Source organism: Acipenser ruthenus, chromosome 14 (assembly GCF_902713425.1).
Source record: "Acipenser ruthenus chromosome 14, fAciRut3.2 maternal haplotype, whole genome shotgun sequence".
In the NCBI taxonomy this organism is placed as follows: Eukaryota; Metazoa; Chordata; class Actinopteri; order Acipenseriformes; family Acipenseridae; genus Acipenser; species Acipenser ruthenus.
Genome location: NC_081202.1, coordinates 20,698,829 through 20,717,399, shown reverse-complemented (window position 1 = coordinate 20,717,399; position 18,571 = coordinate 20,698,829). Strand labels below are relative to the sequence as shown.

Below are 18,571 nucleotides of genomic sequence, written 5' to 3'. Positions count from 1 at the left end.
AGCAATATGTTCAACAACAATAACTCCATACAGCTTTATACGAACAGTCTTCAGTTTAACTACAACTTATATCTTCTTAAATTCTTATGCAGTTACAACTCTCCTATTTCTTATGTATGTCTGTGTTTCTGACTGTATGATTTTAAAGCATATCTTTATGGTCTATAATACAGCTACATTATTCAGATGTGCCTACAACCAGCTGTACTGTATTTGCTCTAGCCACAAACTAACTGCGACATCTGTCCCTTTTTTTTTTTTACCGTTTTCCTTCAAAATCAAATTTAACAATACTGCCTGAACCAGTATTGTTAAATACCAGAATGCCATATTACAAAACATACATTCTGTAGGCAATACTAAAATAACAGTGGAGGATGAGCCCTTGTTGTATTACATGTATATGAGACTTTTTCTTTTGTGCGCCTCGGAATATCGTTCCATCTTTTCTTAATCTCCTCCATTGTTCTTATAATAATGCCTACACTCTAAAAAGGCTCAGAGTCACTTGGAATCTCTACTTGCCAAGTGTCATTGTTCTGTTTTTTTTTTTTTTTTTTTTTTTTTCCCAACAGCACAATGTAATCAACTGACTTTATAAACACACTGTATATCATATTGCTTAAAATAAACTCATATCACACAAGAGATACTACACAGAGCCATTATCAATTTCTTAAGAGCAACACTCCAAACATGCTGCTGCTTTGGCCTTGCCTTCAAAAAAGGAGTGCCACCATGTTTGCGCTGCAGTTCAAAGCAAAGAAATATACAGGTTTGATTGAGATTCTTGTGCAATAAAATTCACTAAAATCACTTGACTATTCTTAGACAAAGGGAGGTCATATACCAAGAATGTGTAAGTAAACTGCACTGCCTACAGTGTCTAAATAACATTCAACACTTCCAAAAGGAATAATGACAGAGAATTACTTCACAAAGAGGAATAATGATGACACTGAACAAATCTGTCAACATGCTGGATCTTTTTGAAGGCACGGCATTTTGAATGTGATATTTAGGAAGTAGTTCTACAGTATTATTATTATTATTATTATTTATTTCTTAGCAGACGCCCTTATCCAGGGCGACTTACAATTGTTACATGATATCACATTATTTATTTTTTTTACATACAATTACCCATTTATACAGTTGAATAGATATCAACACCAGATTGACTACACCATAGGTTTCATAGGATGTTTCTGAAAGCCGACAGACATTTACCTTTGATTAGAAGTCTGTTTCAACACTTCAGCTCTTGGACAGCTCTTTCTACATCTTGAAACTGTTCACTTAGTTTTACCTTAGAATTCTGATTGAGCGTTTTAACGTAATGGATCAGGAACCATTTCGCAAATTATCCATAGTTTAAGTCTGGACGGCTTAAGTGACCCAGGGCAAGTTACTTATTTATTGTCTTCATGTCGCAGACAAAACACAGAGAGATCTTGAGCCTTGGATGAACTAGCATTGGTTAATCATTGCATTTTAAACTGATTTTGGTTAAACTTACTTGTCATAGAAAACAAGCACTACCAAATAGCTGGAATGCGTTTTTAAATGATGGTGACCCTCTGGGTCAGAGGTAGAAAGCCGTTGGATCATCTGAAGGCGGAGCGAGTGTGTTGAAATTCTGACTGATAACAGTGTGGGCGTGTTAAATGTGTATTCATATGTTTTACTTGGGGGATTGACGGTACACTGTTAACATTTTGATGTTCAATATTAAAGTGTGGCGTCTGCTGTGTGTGATAGAGCTGCTCTACTTGAACCTTTTAGGTGCCTGGTATCAGTACAGGCCCAATGAGCCATACTCTGATTAACCTGAATAAGAAAAAGCAGGCCGCACCACAGTTTAGAAATAAATCCTGTCTGTCAGGGCCCAGTATCAGTCTAAGTCAGAAAACAATAGACTTATGGAGAGACTCCAAATCTCATGCTTTAGCAATGGTTGCATTACATGAATCATACTTTGTGGTTTTATGTTTGCTTTTTAAAAGTAATGCAAAAACCTTCCCAGGCTTATCTAAAAAGCATGAGCCAACATGAGGCTCTAAGTAGAAGATGCCTTCGGGCACCTAGGTAAATGAACAGCGTACCTGACATTTGCATTGTTACAGATGGGAGAAGCATGTAAGTACGTGTAGAAGAATTGGTTATATTGTACTGAGAGAAAAAAAGGACAGTCTAAGCACAGTCAATGGACATCAGCAAAAGCAGGTGGTTTAATCTCTTTCCCCTTACCAACTTTCTAACTTACTAACATAAGATTGAGGACAGACACCAATTGGCCTGAAAGAAATAAAGATATGTATATGTAAAAGTAACAGTGGTTATCTCTGTGTAACAGTAACAGTGGTTAGTTCTGTGTAATAGTATTAGCACTACAGTGTAACTCCACAGCTTCATAAATGCCTTTACATTAAGTCCTCATTACATGTGGTAGTCTGGTATTGAAGACCAATGTCTGTGTATAGTAGATCTCTCTAGCTTGTACTGACAGTAGTTGCTTCTGTGTTTCAGTTTGTCTGCACCGTGATCGCTATCCTCCTCCACTATTTCTACATGTGCACCTTTGCCTGGATGTTTGTGGAGGGGCTGCACATCTACCGAATGCTTACCGAAGTTAGGAACATCAATCACGGGCACATGAGGTTCTACTACGCCATTGGCTGGGGGATCCCTGCCGTCATAACAGGTGAATGTTTATAATAACAATGATAGTAAAAACTGTACAAATTACAGCTTTCTTTTCTGCAAAACACTGACTTCCATTGTGTTGCAATACTTTGTAAGATTTTTTTAATAATTTATTTTTTTTTCGACATAATTACAACTGGATTTGTGTAGGTGATTTGGGGACACAGGTTTTATCTTTTAAACTACTCTGGGAGTGAGCATACCAAAAGTCTGGCCTATGTTCAAACCCAGTAAAAGTTTGTGTGTAAAATGATTGATGTAAAGAGTTTTAACAGGGACCAGCATTTTCTTTCTCACATAAAAAAAAGAAAGGCGTGTCTGGTTAGTGAAGTGTTTTGTTTTATTCTTCTAATACCAGTGTTGTGTTTGTGTGTTTTTATAGGTCTTGCAGTAGGCCTGGACCCACAGGGTTATGGCAATCCAGACTTTTGCTGGCTCTCTGTTTACGATACTCTCATTTGGAGTTTTGCAGGACCCATTTCACTAGTGGTACTTGTGAGTATCCAATTAAATGTATTTTCTGATATTTGTTAATTTGTCATGTCTTGTATAAATTTGCCTGTACTGTTTATTACAAACATTATATATATATATATATATATATATATATATATATATATATATATATATATATATAAAGTGATTAGAAATTACGTTTACCACATGAGATATTGTGCGTTGATGTGGTAAACTTACTTTCTAATCACCCTGTATGTGTGTGTGTGTGTGTGTGTGTGTGTATACAGCTATGACCAAAAGTTTAGCATCATCCTATAGAATGAACTAATTTTGCTTCATGAAGTCGAATGATACATATATACATGAATATGTGTGAAAAAACATTTTGCAAAATGAATATAGTCTTGTAATATATTAGATGGGTACAGTCATTAGAAAGTTCTGTATAGTGATTTATCTGCCCTGCACCAGAGGCTACAGCAGCTATAAAACAGGGATGGGTGCTTGAATGGATCAATTGTGAGCTAGCAATCTAAAAAAGCAATTACATTTTTATATGTATTATGAAGGCAAGAATTACTCATGCCTTTGATCATAAGTGGTTGAGTAAGTGTATGTATACAGAACATTACCTAGAAGTAATGAGAGAGTACGTGTATATTTGTGTATTCATTGCTCAATATGTATAACCGTTTGTTTTTACCGACAGGTCAACATAGTGATCTTTGTACTAGCTGCAAGGGCCTCTTGTGGAAGAAAGAATAGAACATTTGAAAAGGCCGGGGTTATGTGAGTAATACAGTAATGATTTGAAAATGTTCACATTAAAATGCTGCTCGTGAGATATTTAACATGAAGACTGTTCTACATGTTATGTGCAGTTCATTTTACTAAGCACTCCACTTTCTAAATGCCGTTGGTGCAACAAATTTCAGATCAATACAGCACACATTACATTTACATTAAATGGTCGAGTGCAATTTAGACAAAATCGCACATACTAAGTCCATTAGGCTTTTGTTTGGTGTAGAGTGTGTAACATAACCCCAAAGTTGATTTTATTTAAAGTGTAACATTTTTTGGTGCAGATAGTGACAACACAGAATAAGAGTTGAAACAAAACAAGTTATTTCTGTGTGTGTCTTTTTAGCTCTAGCCTGCGCACCGCTTTCCTCCTGCTGCTGCTCATCAGTGCTACCTGGCTGCTCGGTTTGATGGCAGTAAACAGCAATGTGATGACCTTTCATTATCTCTTTGCCATATTCAGTTGTCTACAGGTATTGAAAATACAGATATTGGTTTATTTCCACATGAATACATTTTGCTAAAACTTGGCATGGGTTTGAAATATCACATATCTTAACTAATGTGTTCTTCTTTTTGTTTAGATTCACTTAGTATATCATTTTCTGCTTCAGTCAAAATATCCCGGTGATGTGTAAAGCACCCAATTGTAAAGGGCTCTCAAACATGTCTCTTCTCCAAGTTTAGCTGGTACACCAGTGTGTAACCATTAACCTGTCCCTTTGCAACACTCTGCCCCCAGTGGATGTAAAATATACCACATTTGTTTTGAACATAGCGAAGAGGCCACAAGGGTAGTTTAGACTTTTTAAGTCACCAGGATGTCACAAATATCTTTAATCTCTGCAGTTTAGTTAAATCAGTAAAGTGTTAGGTGCTTTGTCCCACCGTAAGCTAAACACGACATTAACATGTTTCTATTTGTTTCTATTGCAGGGAATAATCATTTTCTTCTTCCACTGTATTTTTAACAAAGAAGTGAGAAAACACTTAAAGAACACTCTAACTGGGAAGAAATCTCTACCCAATGAGTCCATGACAACAAGAACGTCTCTGTTAACAGTAGGTTACAAAAGGAGTCCTTGTGCATTTTGGATTTAAATGAAAAGTTAGGAAAACCTCACCAGACATTAGTACCAAACTGAAAGCTTAAAATGACTTGGTTACTTTTGCTGTTGTGTTTGCTACTGACCAGAGTTAGATATGCTATTTAGATTGTGTTATCAATCAGCACATTTGAGGTAATGTGTAACCTAATGAACAGTAGTTAACCTCCAACAGGCTAGTTATTAAAGTCACATTTTGCAAATGTGCTTTATTACGAGTACGTTGAACTTCAGAAAGCAATATACAGTTTCTCAGTCAGATTCTACTTTTCAGTGTCACAAGAAATAACTTCAAAAACATCAGATTTCCTGAAAATATTTCAGACATCATTAGCTCAAGTAAAAATTGAAACGATGTACTATTATGAAAACAATATACATTGTAAATGTTTAGATACTTTTAGCGTTGCAAGTAAATGCACAGGTGGGACTGCATACTGCAAATGAATGCTTGCAATAACCCTATTTTCCCAATTATTTCCAGCGATCACTGAACTGCAATAACACGTACATAGAGGAACCAGACATGTACCGCACCACCATTGGAGAGTCAACCGCTTCCCTCGATAGCACTGTCAGGTCAGCCAAGAGCCACAGTAGCTATCTTGCTTATAAGTTCAGGTAATCAGGTGATGGGTGCATGGTGCTCCTACTTTTCTTTTAGATTTTCTACTAATCTAACTAATCCTGTAAGCGATTGCAGAACATCTTATTTTAGTATCTTATACCTGCCGCTTCCTTTGCACTGCACTCTTTACTTCTTACTGGGCTGCGCTTGCATTCACCTCGCAGGGCATGATTATGGTACTGCACTTACAAAGACACTAGAAATAAAACATCTTCTGCAAGGTAGAACATATGTTTGATAACTCTGACAGTTTAATATTGGGATTAGCTGATCGAACGCTCACCTCATTATCCATTATTAAGTAGTATAGACCACAATATATGTTAGCAGTTTTAAATATATATCAACTGTGTCTTCTGGCATATTAGGCTGTCATAAAGTTTTACTAAAGTTTTCAAAGCAACAAAAACTGTAAACCAGCATTTAGCACTGCTCAAAAGCAAGGAGTATCCTAGTCATGCTTGTCAAGTGCATGAATGATGTACTGTGGCACATTAGTAGAGAATATTTAAATTAAAAAAGCAGGAATTATATCTCCTATTTATAACTGCACTACATTTACTCTTGTATTAATGTACACAATCGTAAATGACCCCGTTATCTCTAATAGACTGTCTCTCTTCCAGCCCAGTCAAAGTCATTTACATAAGGATGATGATTGGAATGTTTTTTAATGGCCCAAGATGCTGCTTCTTCATCAACATGAGCTACATTATACTAATTGAGCTAGAAAAACTCTTAACAGCTCAATCATTCTCAAGTGAACACAAGGCAATGCATCTCATGGGTGGAGACAGACTTTAAATTAATAAAATATTAATCTCAAAAGTGTAGAAATTGAATTCAGATATAATAGTACAAAGCTTTTACAAAATGGGAGCATGGCACAATTTCACATCCACTGTGATAAGAAAGAAAGTGGCATTTATTGTATTTTTAAATGTAAATCTTTTAGGAAGGATGCCACTCAGAAACCAAGTATATCATCAAGTATAGCAAGACTGGAGCAGACTGAAGGAGACTCTGCCAAATTCCACCGCAACCCAACAAAGACTGAAGGTAAAGGCCAAGACTTTCACTTTTAAATCAATTTGAATATCCACTGTATCTGAAGTGTATCTTTCCACATTCATTAACAAAGGGATCACAAAGTCTGATCCACTGTAATTCTACATACATACAGTCCCATATTTGTAGTAATTATAACAATACTTACCCTATTCTGATTCACTATTGACTCTTACAGTGTACACATATTCTAAAGAGTACACATTGTTGTGCACATTTGAAGCAGAGGGGCCTGCGAGTTTACGTACAGTGCGCCTCTTTATACTGCTCAACCTATTATAAGGCGGGTTGGTTGTTGCTCCCATTTACCCTATAATGCCATTCCATTAGCACTTTCATTATGCTATTACACGAAACACAAACAGCACTGTCTTGTAACTATGGCGTTATAAAGGGGAGCACTGTACTGTATGTGTCTTCATATACATATAGATAAACGCTTATCCAGTTGTGATAAAACTTGGTTTTGATATTCTTTATCACAAATCATCAAGAGTATTAGCATCTGATATATGAATATATTTTTCATGCTATAGATATCAGCCATGGCAGGAGTTGATGTTACAAACATACTTGTTTTATCTTGCTTAGCCTCAAAAGAGGTATGTGGAACATATTTGCGATGCTTCTCCTTATACTTACAGACCATGACTCTGACTCGGATAGCGAGCTCTCTGTGGATGAGCACAGCAGTTCCTATGCCTCCTCACATTCATCTGACAGCGAAGATGATGACACTCAGTTGAAGCCCAAGTGGAATCCAACAACACCTAAAAACAACGAGAGACAGCCACTTCACAGCACTCCGAAAGGTAAAAGAAACACAATGGCAAGGAACAGTTTGGTGGTGTGGTAATTTACCCAAACTGTTTGTGGCTCTATTTAAAGAATGGAATGTTGGTTGTGTTTGTTTTATAGTTTGAGTTTTGAAGGAAAAGGGGTTCCCAACAAAATGAAAACATATGAGGTGGAGCATATCTTCAGTTTAGAAATGGGGCAGTGCCATTTTAAAGTATTTACAGTATCTGTCTTGCAAATTACAAGGAGATCTGTTACCATTGCCAGATGTTGAATCCAGTAAATCAGGGTCTGCTCCAGAGGCTTAAATTATAATCTGGTAATGCAGAAAAATGCAGGTTCTGTGATAACAGCTAAGAGTACTGTAAATAATGCATGAGTACTTTCTGTACTGAAAGTAATGTGAATAAAGATCTCATTGTTATGGCAACTAGTGAGTCAAATCACTTCCAGGTCAATGAACTGTATTATTGAAGAGCAGGGCTTGTAGGCTAATTATATTGTAACTTTCAGTACTGTGGGCTCTAGTTTGAAGCAGGTGCAAAAGTAGTTGTGAGATGATAAAATGGCAATAAGAAATGTATGTTCTAACCATTTATATACAGACGTGCTCAAATTTGTTGGTACCCTTACAGCTCATTGAAATAATGCTTCATTCCTCCTGAAAAGTGATGAAATTAAAAGCTATTTTATCATGTATACTTGCATGCCTTTGTTATGTCATAGAATAAAGCAAAGAAGCTGTGAAAAGAGATGAATTATTGCTTATTCTACAAAGATATTCTAAAATGGCCTGGACACATTTGTTGGTACCCCTTAGAAAAGATAATAAATAATTGGATTATAGTGATATTTCAAACTAATTGGTTTCTTTAATTAGTATCACACATGTCTCCAATCTTGTAATCAGTCATTCAGCCTATTTAAATGGAGAAAAGTAGTCACTGTGCTGTTTGGTATCATTGTGTGCACCACACTGAACATGGACCAGAGAAAGCAAAGGAGAGAGTTGTCTGAGGAGATCAGAAAGAAAATAATAGACAAGCATGGTAAAGGTAAAGGCTACAAGACCATCTCCAAGCAGCTTGATGTTCCTGTGACAACAGTTGCAAATATTATTAAGAAGTTTAAGGTCCATGGAACTGTAGCCAACTTCCCTGGGCGCGGCCGCAAGAGGAAAATCAACCCCAGATTGAACAGAAGGATAGTGCGAATGGTAGAAAAAGAACCAAGGATAACTGCCAAAGAGATACAAGCTGAACTCCAAGGTGAAGGTACGTCAGTTTGTGATCGCACCATCCGTCGCTTTTTGAGCGAAAGTGGGCTCCATGGAAGAAGACCCAAGAGGACTCCACTTTTGACAGAAAAACATAAAAAAGCCAGACTGGAATTTGCTAAAATGCATATTGACAAGCCACAATCCTTCTGGGAGAGTGTCCTTTGGACAGATGAGTCAAAACTGGAGCTTTTTGGCAAGTCACATCAGCTCTATGTTCACAGACGAAAAAATGAAGCTTTCAAAGAAAAGAACACCATACCTACAGTGAAACATGGAGGAGGCTCGGTTATGTTTTGGGGCTGCTTTGCTGCGCCTGGCACAGGGTGCCTTGAATCTGTGCAGGGCACAATGAAATCTCAAGACTATCAAGGCATTCTGGAGCAAAACGTACTGCCCAGTGTCAGAAAGCTCTGTCTCAGTCGCAGGTCATGGGTCCTCCAACAGGATAATGACCCAAAACACACAGCTAAAAGCACCCAAGAATGGATAAGAACAAAACATTGGACTATTCTGAAGTGGCCTTCTATGAGTCCTGATCTGAATCCTATCAAACATCTATGGAAAGAGCTGAAACGTGCAGTCTGGAGAAGGCACCCATCAAACCTGAGACAGCTGGAGCAGTTTGCTCAGGAAGAGTGGGCCAAACTACCTGTTAACAGGTGCAGAAGTCTCATTGAGAGCTACAGAAAACGTTTGATTGCAGTGATTGCCTCTAAAGGTTGTGCAACAAAATATTAGGTTAGCGGTTCCATCATTTTTGTCCATGCCATTTTCATTTGTTTTCTTATTTACAATATTATGTTGAATAAAAAATCAAAAACAAAGTCTGATTTCTATTAAATATGGAATAAACAATGGTGGATGCCAATTACTTTTGTCAGTTTCAAGTTATTTCAGAGAAAATTGTGCATTCTTCATTTTTTGTGGAGGGGTACCAACAAATTTGAGCACGTCTGTATTTGTGTTACAACATTAAAAAAATGTTCTGCATACGCTAACATAAAAATAGACTATTTGTACATTAGGATTGTCTTGATAAGATTCATCATTAGTGCGGAAAGTATAGATTGCCTTGTATTGATCGAGTCTTATTTTTACTGCCTTATCAGTGGAATTATGACGGCTGAGGTTTGATAACTATTTTTAAATCAAAAGTAATTGAGTGATGAGTGCTTCTAGTTTACAGCTGGGTATATTCCTGGTAGTTAATGAATATTTACATAAATGTTACTTCAATTCTGAGGACTTTTCTCGCTTCTCTTCTGATCAAGTAGATGCTGTGACCAATCATGTGAAACCGCACTGGCCCAAAGAATGTACAACAGCCAATGACAGCGAGGACCCAGGAGGTTCAGACAAGCTCAGGGTGGAGACCAAGGTCAGCGTTGAACTTCACCAAGAAAACAAACTCAACCACATACAGGAGGAGGAACCACAGGAGAAAGACAAGCTTTTGAAAGAGACTGCACCCCAGCAAAACTCCAACCATCAGCCAGAACAAAGAAAAGGCAAGTCCCTTACTAAACAAAATATGTTTACAACATGGACAAAATAGGGCTTATAAAGTGGTGGAAAAATGTTTTGACAAGTGCACTTCTACTAATGTGAACGGCTCCAGGTGACAGAAAGACAGTTTAAATTGATCTGTGTGTTCTCTGCCAGCAAGATAAATACTAAAAAAAAATAACAAGCTTTCCAAAAAAACAACAATTATTTATAATGGATCAATGTATTTAGCTTTTATAATGCTTTCCAGTAACCTAACTTTTTTTTTTTTTTTTTTTTAAATCAGGTATTCTCAAAAACAAAATCACCTACCCACCGCCTCTAACAGATAAGAATATGACAAACCGGCTCAGAGAAAAGCTTTCTGATTACAATCCGCCCACCATTCCGTCACGAACATCTTCTATAGGGTCCAATGATGGGACCCGATCAGCCCCAGGCACTGGTGTACTTATAAAACAGCCACACAGGCAGCAGTCAAGAGAACAGCAAAATGGAGTGGCAATGAATGTCAAAGTGGGGATTGTAAATGGGGACACGTCTGATTCAGAGTAAGTACAACAGAAACACTCACATCAAGTGCTAATGTTGGTGAATCGCCTTCATTGAAACCTGAAGGGATAATGCACTGTTCATCTAAAACAAAAACAACAATGCTACCACCACCAGAAACATCTTGTAGCAAATTCTGAGCACAGCAAGAGTATCCTTACTTTAGAAGTACAGTACCCACTTAATGAGGCATGGCAATTTTTTTTTTTTTAATTATCAGGTCCTTTATTCCCATTAATAAACCCATGTTCAGCAAAACTGGAATTATCCAGTCACCTAAGAGGTACCGGCAATTCATGTTTGTTAAGACAGGGGGCTGCTTATTCAAAGGGCCTCTGCCATTTACTTGAATTGAATGTAAAAGTTAGACTTTTTTATCAACTCTGGGAACTGGTTACTTTTTAGTTCTGCACTTATAAATTTTACGATTAAATACTAACCCTAGATTTTGTTGTCACTTTGCCACTGCATGACATTATAAAAAGGTAGTAGTAGTTTAGACCATCATTGCCTGTCTGCGTACCTGCTTGCCACCACATCACCCTAATCCTGCATGTTTCCGTTTGCCTCCCTTTTCTCCTGTGCAGTGGAAGTAATGAAACTTCAATCTGATTCACCAAGAACTCGATAAGATTATTGCACTCACAAGGGACTGGTGTCTCACTCTTGTCAGCTCAGTAGAACCATATCCTGTGTACTATGCGCCACTTTGGACTGGCGCCTGTGGAGATGAGTATCACTGCAGACTTGTGACTGCTGGAAAAGGGAATGAATGCACACAGCTACATCAGTGGGAGCTGTATTGCAATGAATGTGTGAGTTGTGCCAAACTACCAGAAGAGGTGAATGACCACTCAGCAAGGTAGACCAAGGCATTTTATTAAAGTCTACTGAAAAAAAGACGTTGGCAGTGAATGACACTGCTACGTGCTGCTGTCACTTGGTGACATGACCTTACTGCTGTTAACCAAGGAACATGGTGAGCATTGATGGCAGCCATACTCAAATGGACTACTATATGATCTACTTAGAGACTTCTTACAAGAAATAAGACTTCTTTGTGAAGCAATATGAAGTCGTCACCCTAAAGAACTGCAAAACTCACTGTCGTGTTCTATTTGGTCTTGTCTTTTGGGAGAAAAAATGTCTTAAATGAATGCATTTGATGTGTAAATTGTAGATAACTTTTATGTATTTTGTATTTTAACTTTTTCTTCGCAAAAAAACACATCTGTATATTTTAAATCCCTTTTTATGTTGATTATTGTTACAAGAGATTTCTAATGGAATACATTGTCTGTGTTTTTATATGCTGTATAAAATAATGATTGCAATTTAACTTGAAGTTGGTGTGTTTTATGATATCATGTAAAAAATAATTGTACAAAAAAATTAAGGAAATGCCTGGATTTTGCTTCATTTGCTGGTCTTGGATAAAATCAGTATTTCAGCACCCAACTTAAATCAAGAGGTATTCAAATAACCAAACCCTTTTCCTCATGGTAACTTAATATCAGCAATAAGCCATCAATAATGTCAACATTCAAACTGTGAGCCTTCAGAAAGTTTCACAAAGAGATTAACTAAGCATCAGTTTTCTGTGAGGTGTGCTCCATTTAGTTTGGAGATAGAACTTTGGAAAGCCCACTTTAAATGCCTTTGTTGTGTCAGTAGAATATATTATCAGTGTTCAAACTGAAACTTCTGTTTGTTTGTTTTATTTAACACAGCAGCACACACCATAGAGAATAATAGGCCATAACTACCAGCTTGGAATCTGTGACCAGTTTGCCCAAAAGCTGTCTGAAAAGCAGTCATTAAGGAATAAAAAGTGCATTCAGTTTTTACAGTAACTTTTTAAAGATGTTGCATGGTGGTTGAAAATGTGTCATTATATCTATCAGCAAATATGCCCAATTTGAACTGAATTGAGTTCTAGTTGGTTTCATGAAGTGGCAGCTAAAAATACTCCATTAGCTGAAGAGAAATAATATAATGATTAATAAGCTGCTTTAAAACTGTACCTTAGTTTCTATATATTTTGGTTGTGCATGTAGTTCTGAATCAGTACATTCCTACAATATGTTAATATTTTAAAAGGCTGTCGTCACACCGTAATTCCCTTTTTAAAATTGCAAGTGGCCCAAGTGCAATTCACAAGTGTACATGCAGTCTTACATGACATAACAAAAACAAAGTCCTTATAGTTTGCTTTGTCACCTATAGCAAGTATGTCTCTTACATGGCTTGGTACCACTACATTAGTAATACTGTAAAATTTGGTGTATTGCTCAGGTTTTAGTGTTTCAGCAATTCACGTATGTATATTTTGTCCCAGTAGATGTAGGGTTTTTTTTTTTTTGTTCTTTTTTATCAGAATTTGTATTTCAATTTTTGTAATGGAAGACATTTCTATGACAATAGACACTGGAGTATTTTATTTTTATTTTTTTTTAACAAATGTATATTTATTATTGTGCAAAACACTGTAAAAACACAATTGTAATATTGTAAAAATTAAAATGAAATTTTGAATTTTATTGTTTTGCATACTTCTCTATATCAAACTGATATAAAAGCAGCGCTTTTTGTTTTGCACCAGCAGTAAAACAGTTCATATTCTAAAATGTGCTTTCCTAAGAGTGTTCCTTTAAGGATAGTTTAAAAAACACTTGATGTTTGTTTAAATAAAGCTTTACTTTTTGACATAACTATAAAGTAATCACTAACTTTTGAGAGCTAATTTTTAATCACACGTTTTTTCAGTTTTTTTTATAATAATTCAAATTAGATTGCATTATGGAATGGATTTTAAAATGAGCGTGCACACACACACACACACTATACACTGCATGCACATCAGAGCCATACTGGCTCATATACTGGTATATGTTTGGCGCAGCAGCTTGGCTCTCAGGTGTGCCGTGGGTAGTTATTTTAAATGATACCATATGACATGGTGTTAGAAAGTAAAAACCTATACATTTAATAGCCTATAAATCTATAGCGGCAGAAACACCTTTTTCTTCTTTGATCGCTGAGACGTTTTGTCAGCTATACTATAGCTCCCTATTCTTTATCACTTAATTATACAACAAAATATTTGCCTATTTCTGTCACTAGAGCAACCAAATCAGTGCAAATACAATACATCAGTCTTTGTGAAAACAAAAACACGGTGTTATATCTGTGCAATGAAGAGGAATTGTTGGGGGTTACATACACTCAAAGAGGTTTGCTTACAATGCTTCAATAATCCAGAGCCACTCAATGGACCAACCAACAAATGTCACTACTATGAGGCATTGCATTTAATACAGTTGTACAGTATGTGCTACACATAAGGGTGAACTACACATGAGATTTTATATATATATATATATATATATATATATATATATATATATATATATATATATATATATATATATATACACACCCAGCAGTTCGTGGGTCCGCAATTGTGGTTATGCCACTGTTGAAACAAAACATATGACCATACAATGTAATATAAGAGAAGTAAAGGCAGTAGGGATATGAAAGCTTCAAGTAAAATACATATTTATTACACAACCTACCACTAATTGTTCTTAAGAAATCCCTTATATATATATATATATATATATATATATATATATATATATATATATATATATATATATATATATATTATATAATCACATATATACACAGTGCCTTGCAAAAGTATTCAGACCCCTGACCAATTCTCTCATATTACTGAATTACAAATGGTACATTGAAATTTCGTTCTGTTTGATATTTTATTTTAAAACACTGAAACTCAAAATCAATAGTAGGTAAAGTATGCTACATTGCAAGATAAAATATCAAACAGAACAAAATTTCAATGTACCATTTGTAATTCAGTAATATGAGAGAATTGGTCAGGGGTCTGAATACTTTTGCAAGGCACTGTATATATATATTTGGGGTGAAGCTTTCACTTACAAGCTGAACTGTAAAAGAAAATCAATTTTAAAAAATGTATATATATACTGTATTATATATATATATATAAAAAACAACAACACTTTTACCCTTTCACATTATTCTAAATTTACAAAAGACATTCCTTAGTAATTGTATGGTACAAGCTTCCAGCAGCAGGGGACAGATTGCAATAATATGTTTGTAAGTTTAATGCTATGCACATGAATGCGAGTGCCATGCATTTTCTGTAAATGACACATTTTGGGTTACGTTTGCCTTTGACATGTCAATCACCATGTTAACAAAGGTAAAACAATGTTTTATCTTGGATTCCTTTTTGAAAGTCTTGTAGTATGGGGCTGCCTTGCTATTGTGTCAGATACAAAGGTGGCATAGCCTTGCCGGTACGTGACCTCTGAGGCAGGTTACATTACAGCGGGCGGTAATCAAAACACCTGGTCTCTAAAAGTAGTCAGGTGGAAGTTCCTCGCAGAGAGGTACATTTATTGCATTACTTCGGTTATCGGAATAAAGCATTAAAGCAACATTATCTGCTAGGGATGGCTTTGAAGCAAGTATTGTCATACTGTATATTTCTTCCAATGCAATGTAGCATACTTTACCTAAAGGAACGAGTAAAGCAACTGGCTATATATTTGATAATCTACTGTATGTCTAGCTACTAAAGCTTTGCTTAAACTATTTTCAGAATATTTACACTTCTTCCAAATGAAAAAGGGTCTTATTTGTGCAAGGGCAATTGAAACATTGCATCTTCACGTTTAAGACATGTGCAGTGCATATGTTACACAGATGCTAACCAAGATTTGGCCGATACCATCATATTCTGCACATGTGGTGAACAGAGTTTAAGGATTGTGTTAATGGTCTTTAGTTTAAACCGGATGTCTCTACTGAAATCAGAAAATATAATCCTCCCTGCAAAACTGTACTTATTCTGTCTGAGGATGATTAAGTTAAAGGCAGTGATCTGAGAGACCATTGATTCTCCATGGAGAATTAGATACCTAACTTGGTCCAGTAACATGTTTAGTGAATCTGCAAAGTCAGTAATAACATGCGTGTGATCCTTAAACAGATATTGTTGCTGTATGCTATGTCTGATATTAACTTGTGCCAAATGTTATAAAGAACTGCGACAAGAACTGGTCCCTGTGAAACACACCAGCTAACTGGCATAGCAGCAGAAAAATAATTACTGCAATAAATGGAGCATGACCTATTTACTGTGTGTTCTACCCACATTGTCAGCTTATCCACTACTGACCTCATTTCACAAAAATGGGTCTGTACTGTAGCAAAGGGCACAATGAGAGGCTCCCTATGGCATCAGTTTGAACATGCAGTGAACAAGGGTTTATACTTACTGACGCCCTGAACAGATGTTACTAAAACTTCAGCTATATTGCTCCCAAAGACACCAAATACCCCGAAATACATTTGATTATAGATACAAAAATATTATCCTCTTATTTTATGTATAAAAAATAAATAAATAAATAAATAAAAGAAGTACTACAAGACTATCCGGTTTTTAGTACATGTTTAATTTACGACTCCAAGATAAATACTTCATACTTTTATTAGCTTTATTAAGATATACCAACTTAAGCTACTTGCACACATACACTTATACAGTCAACCCTGTTTAATACCACTCCTTTTCATGTCAAGCTCCACTTAGTGCAACACTGAAAGGTACTTGATAGAATATAATGGGAGTCAATGGAGAAAAGCTCCTAATGATGTCACTTTGGTAATATCACACTCCACATATCAGTCATGCAACTGATTTTTCTCACGCTTCATATCACTTAGGGAATTAAAAACATAAGTAAGTTGCAGCACAGTATTGAAATGCTCTGTTGTAAGCAGCACGTTCAGAACACTGCAATTTGTAGGTTTACTGCTTTCTAATGTTATACATTATTACAATGTGTTGTACATGTACAGTACAGATAGTAAACTACTGGCTGAAAGGAAACTTATTAATGAACACACTTCTAATCTTTACAATAACTAGTACAGTACTATATTTAAAGTTACACAGCATATTTGTGTATAAAAGTCTGTGTTTTTGCTGATTTTGCTAGGCTATTGTTGATGTTAAGTCCACTCTTAGTATCACAATTTTGGAGAAAGCACTTTGAATTGCTATTAAATGTGTTTGGCTGTACCTTAATATTCGAACTCAAATTTGTGCAACACTAAACTGGTCAGAAACAAAAGTTTGCAGGGTGCGCCCTCTGCTGGATTTTAAAGCAAATTCACAAACCCCATGCACCTTCAATAGAAAACACATGTTATGTGCCAAGTAATTCTGCACAAGGGCACAATCCATGACAAATAAATAAATAAATAAAACAAATGGAGCGATCAGAGGATACGTTTTTTCTTGTTAATAATAAGTGGCTTTAATGTTAGGCCAAGAACTGAAGTTTCTTGACATTGTGTCAGAGCATCTCCCTCTCTGAGTGGCATGCTGGCCGTATCAAGAACTGAAGTTTCTTGACATTGTGTCAGAGCATCTCCCTCTCTGAGTGGCATGCTGGCCGTATCAAGAACTGAAGTTTCTTGACATTGTGTCAGAGCATCTCCCTCTCTGAGTGGCATGCTGGCCGTATCAAGAACTGAAGTTTCTTGACATTGTGTCAGAGCATCTCCCTCTCTGAGTGGTATGCTGGCCGTATCAAGAACTGAAGTTTCTTGACATTGTGTCAGAGCATCTCCCTCTCTGAGTGGTATGCTGGCCGTATCAAGAACTGAAGTTTCTTGACATTGTGTCAGAGCATCTCCCTCTCTGAGTGGCATGCTGGCCGTATCAAGAACTGAAGTTTCTTGACATTGTGTCAGAGCATCTCCCTCTCTGAGTGGTATGCTGGCCGTATCAAGAACTGAAGTTTCTTGACATTGTGTCAGAGCATCTCCCTCTCTGAGTGGTATGCTGGCCGTATCAAGAACTGAAGTTTCTTGACATTGTGTCAGAGCATCTCCCTCTCTGAGTGGTATGCTGGCCGTATCAAGAACTGAAGTTTCTTGACATTGTGTCAGAGCATCTCCCTCTCTGAGTAGTATGCTGGCCGTATCAAGAATGTCTGCTATGGCTTTAATTGCAAATATACACTTCAATTTATTCTTAACTGATTTAAAAAGAGCTGCTTCCCACTAAGTGGGTTGTTTTAAAATAACAACTACAACAAAACCTAATGCAATATAATCTCACAAAAGCTGAAGCACAAAGTACATTTGCAAATTCCAGTAATTTTAACCTCAATTTCAATCCTTAGAAAATAAATAGAAATAAATGGACTGACTTTATTCTTAATTCTCAATAATTTACAGTCCTATACACATGAAAGCAAATCCTCTCACAAGGCTCCAACTTGTAATGATTAACCCTTCCTTTTACACTTTGCTGATTCACATTACTGAAGTCATTGTATAACCTATTCTCAGTCAAACTGCTGGCAATAAAAACAATTAAGAGCTGGGTAATTATGGCATAAACTCCTGTCAGCCAGTCAGGTCCTAAAATACTTTATTATTATTATATTTACTCTACCCAAACAACGCAGAATCATCACATTTTGAAAGCATCATTGTGAATGAAGTTAATTGAAATCACAAAGTTTGTTTTGTGTTGATCGCACATTATTTAAGTAGCGTGGGTATATAACATTGGTACTCGCTTGT

At 36.3% G+C, this 18,571-nt stretch overlaps 1 protein-coding gene across 3 annotated transcripts in view; it reads left to right on the top strand.

Annotated features, from left to right (window-relative positions):
• Nucleotides 1-13,279, top strand: part of LOC117419880 (cadherin EGF LAG seven-pass G-type receptor 1-like) — a 98,656-nt gene extending 85,377 nt beyond the window's left edge. For 2 of the 3 annotated variants that reach the window (XM_058986088.1, XM_034033207.3), the window contains 11 exons: nucleotides 2,530-2,704; nucleotides 3,089-3,201; nucleotides 3,875-3,954; nucleotides 4,316-4,442; nucleotides 4,906-5,031; nucleotides 5,560-5,696; nucleotides 6,659-6,762; nucleotides 7,416-7,583; nucleotides 10,123-10,356; nucleotides 10,641-10,905; nucleotides 11,494-13,279. In XM_058986088.1, coding sequence (XP_058842071.1) covers nucleotides 2,530-2,704; nucleotides 3,089-3,201; nucleotides 3,875-3,954; nucleotides 4,316-4,442; nucleotides 4,906-5,031; nucleotides 5,560-5,696; nucleotides 6,659-6,762; nucleotides 7,416-7,583; nucleotides 10,123-10,356; nucleotides 10,641-10,905; nucleotides 11,494-11,518 — 1,554 coding nt within the window. In that variant the 3' untranslated portion in view covers nucleotides 11,519-13,279. The remainder of the gene's footprint in view (nucleotides 1-2,529; nucleotides 2,705-3,088; nucleotides 3,202-3,874; nucleotides 3,955-4,315; nucleotides 4,443-4,905; nucleotides 5,032-5,559; nucleotides 5,697-6,658; nucleotides 6,763-7,415; nucleotides 7,584-10,122; nucleotides 10,357-10,640; nucleotides 10,906-11,493) is intronic. The other variant, XM_058986087.1, reaches the window with a different exon arrangement.
• Nucleotides 13,280-18,571: the final 5,292 nt, after the last annotated feature.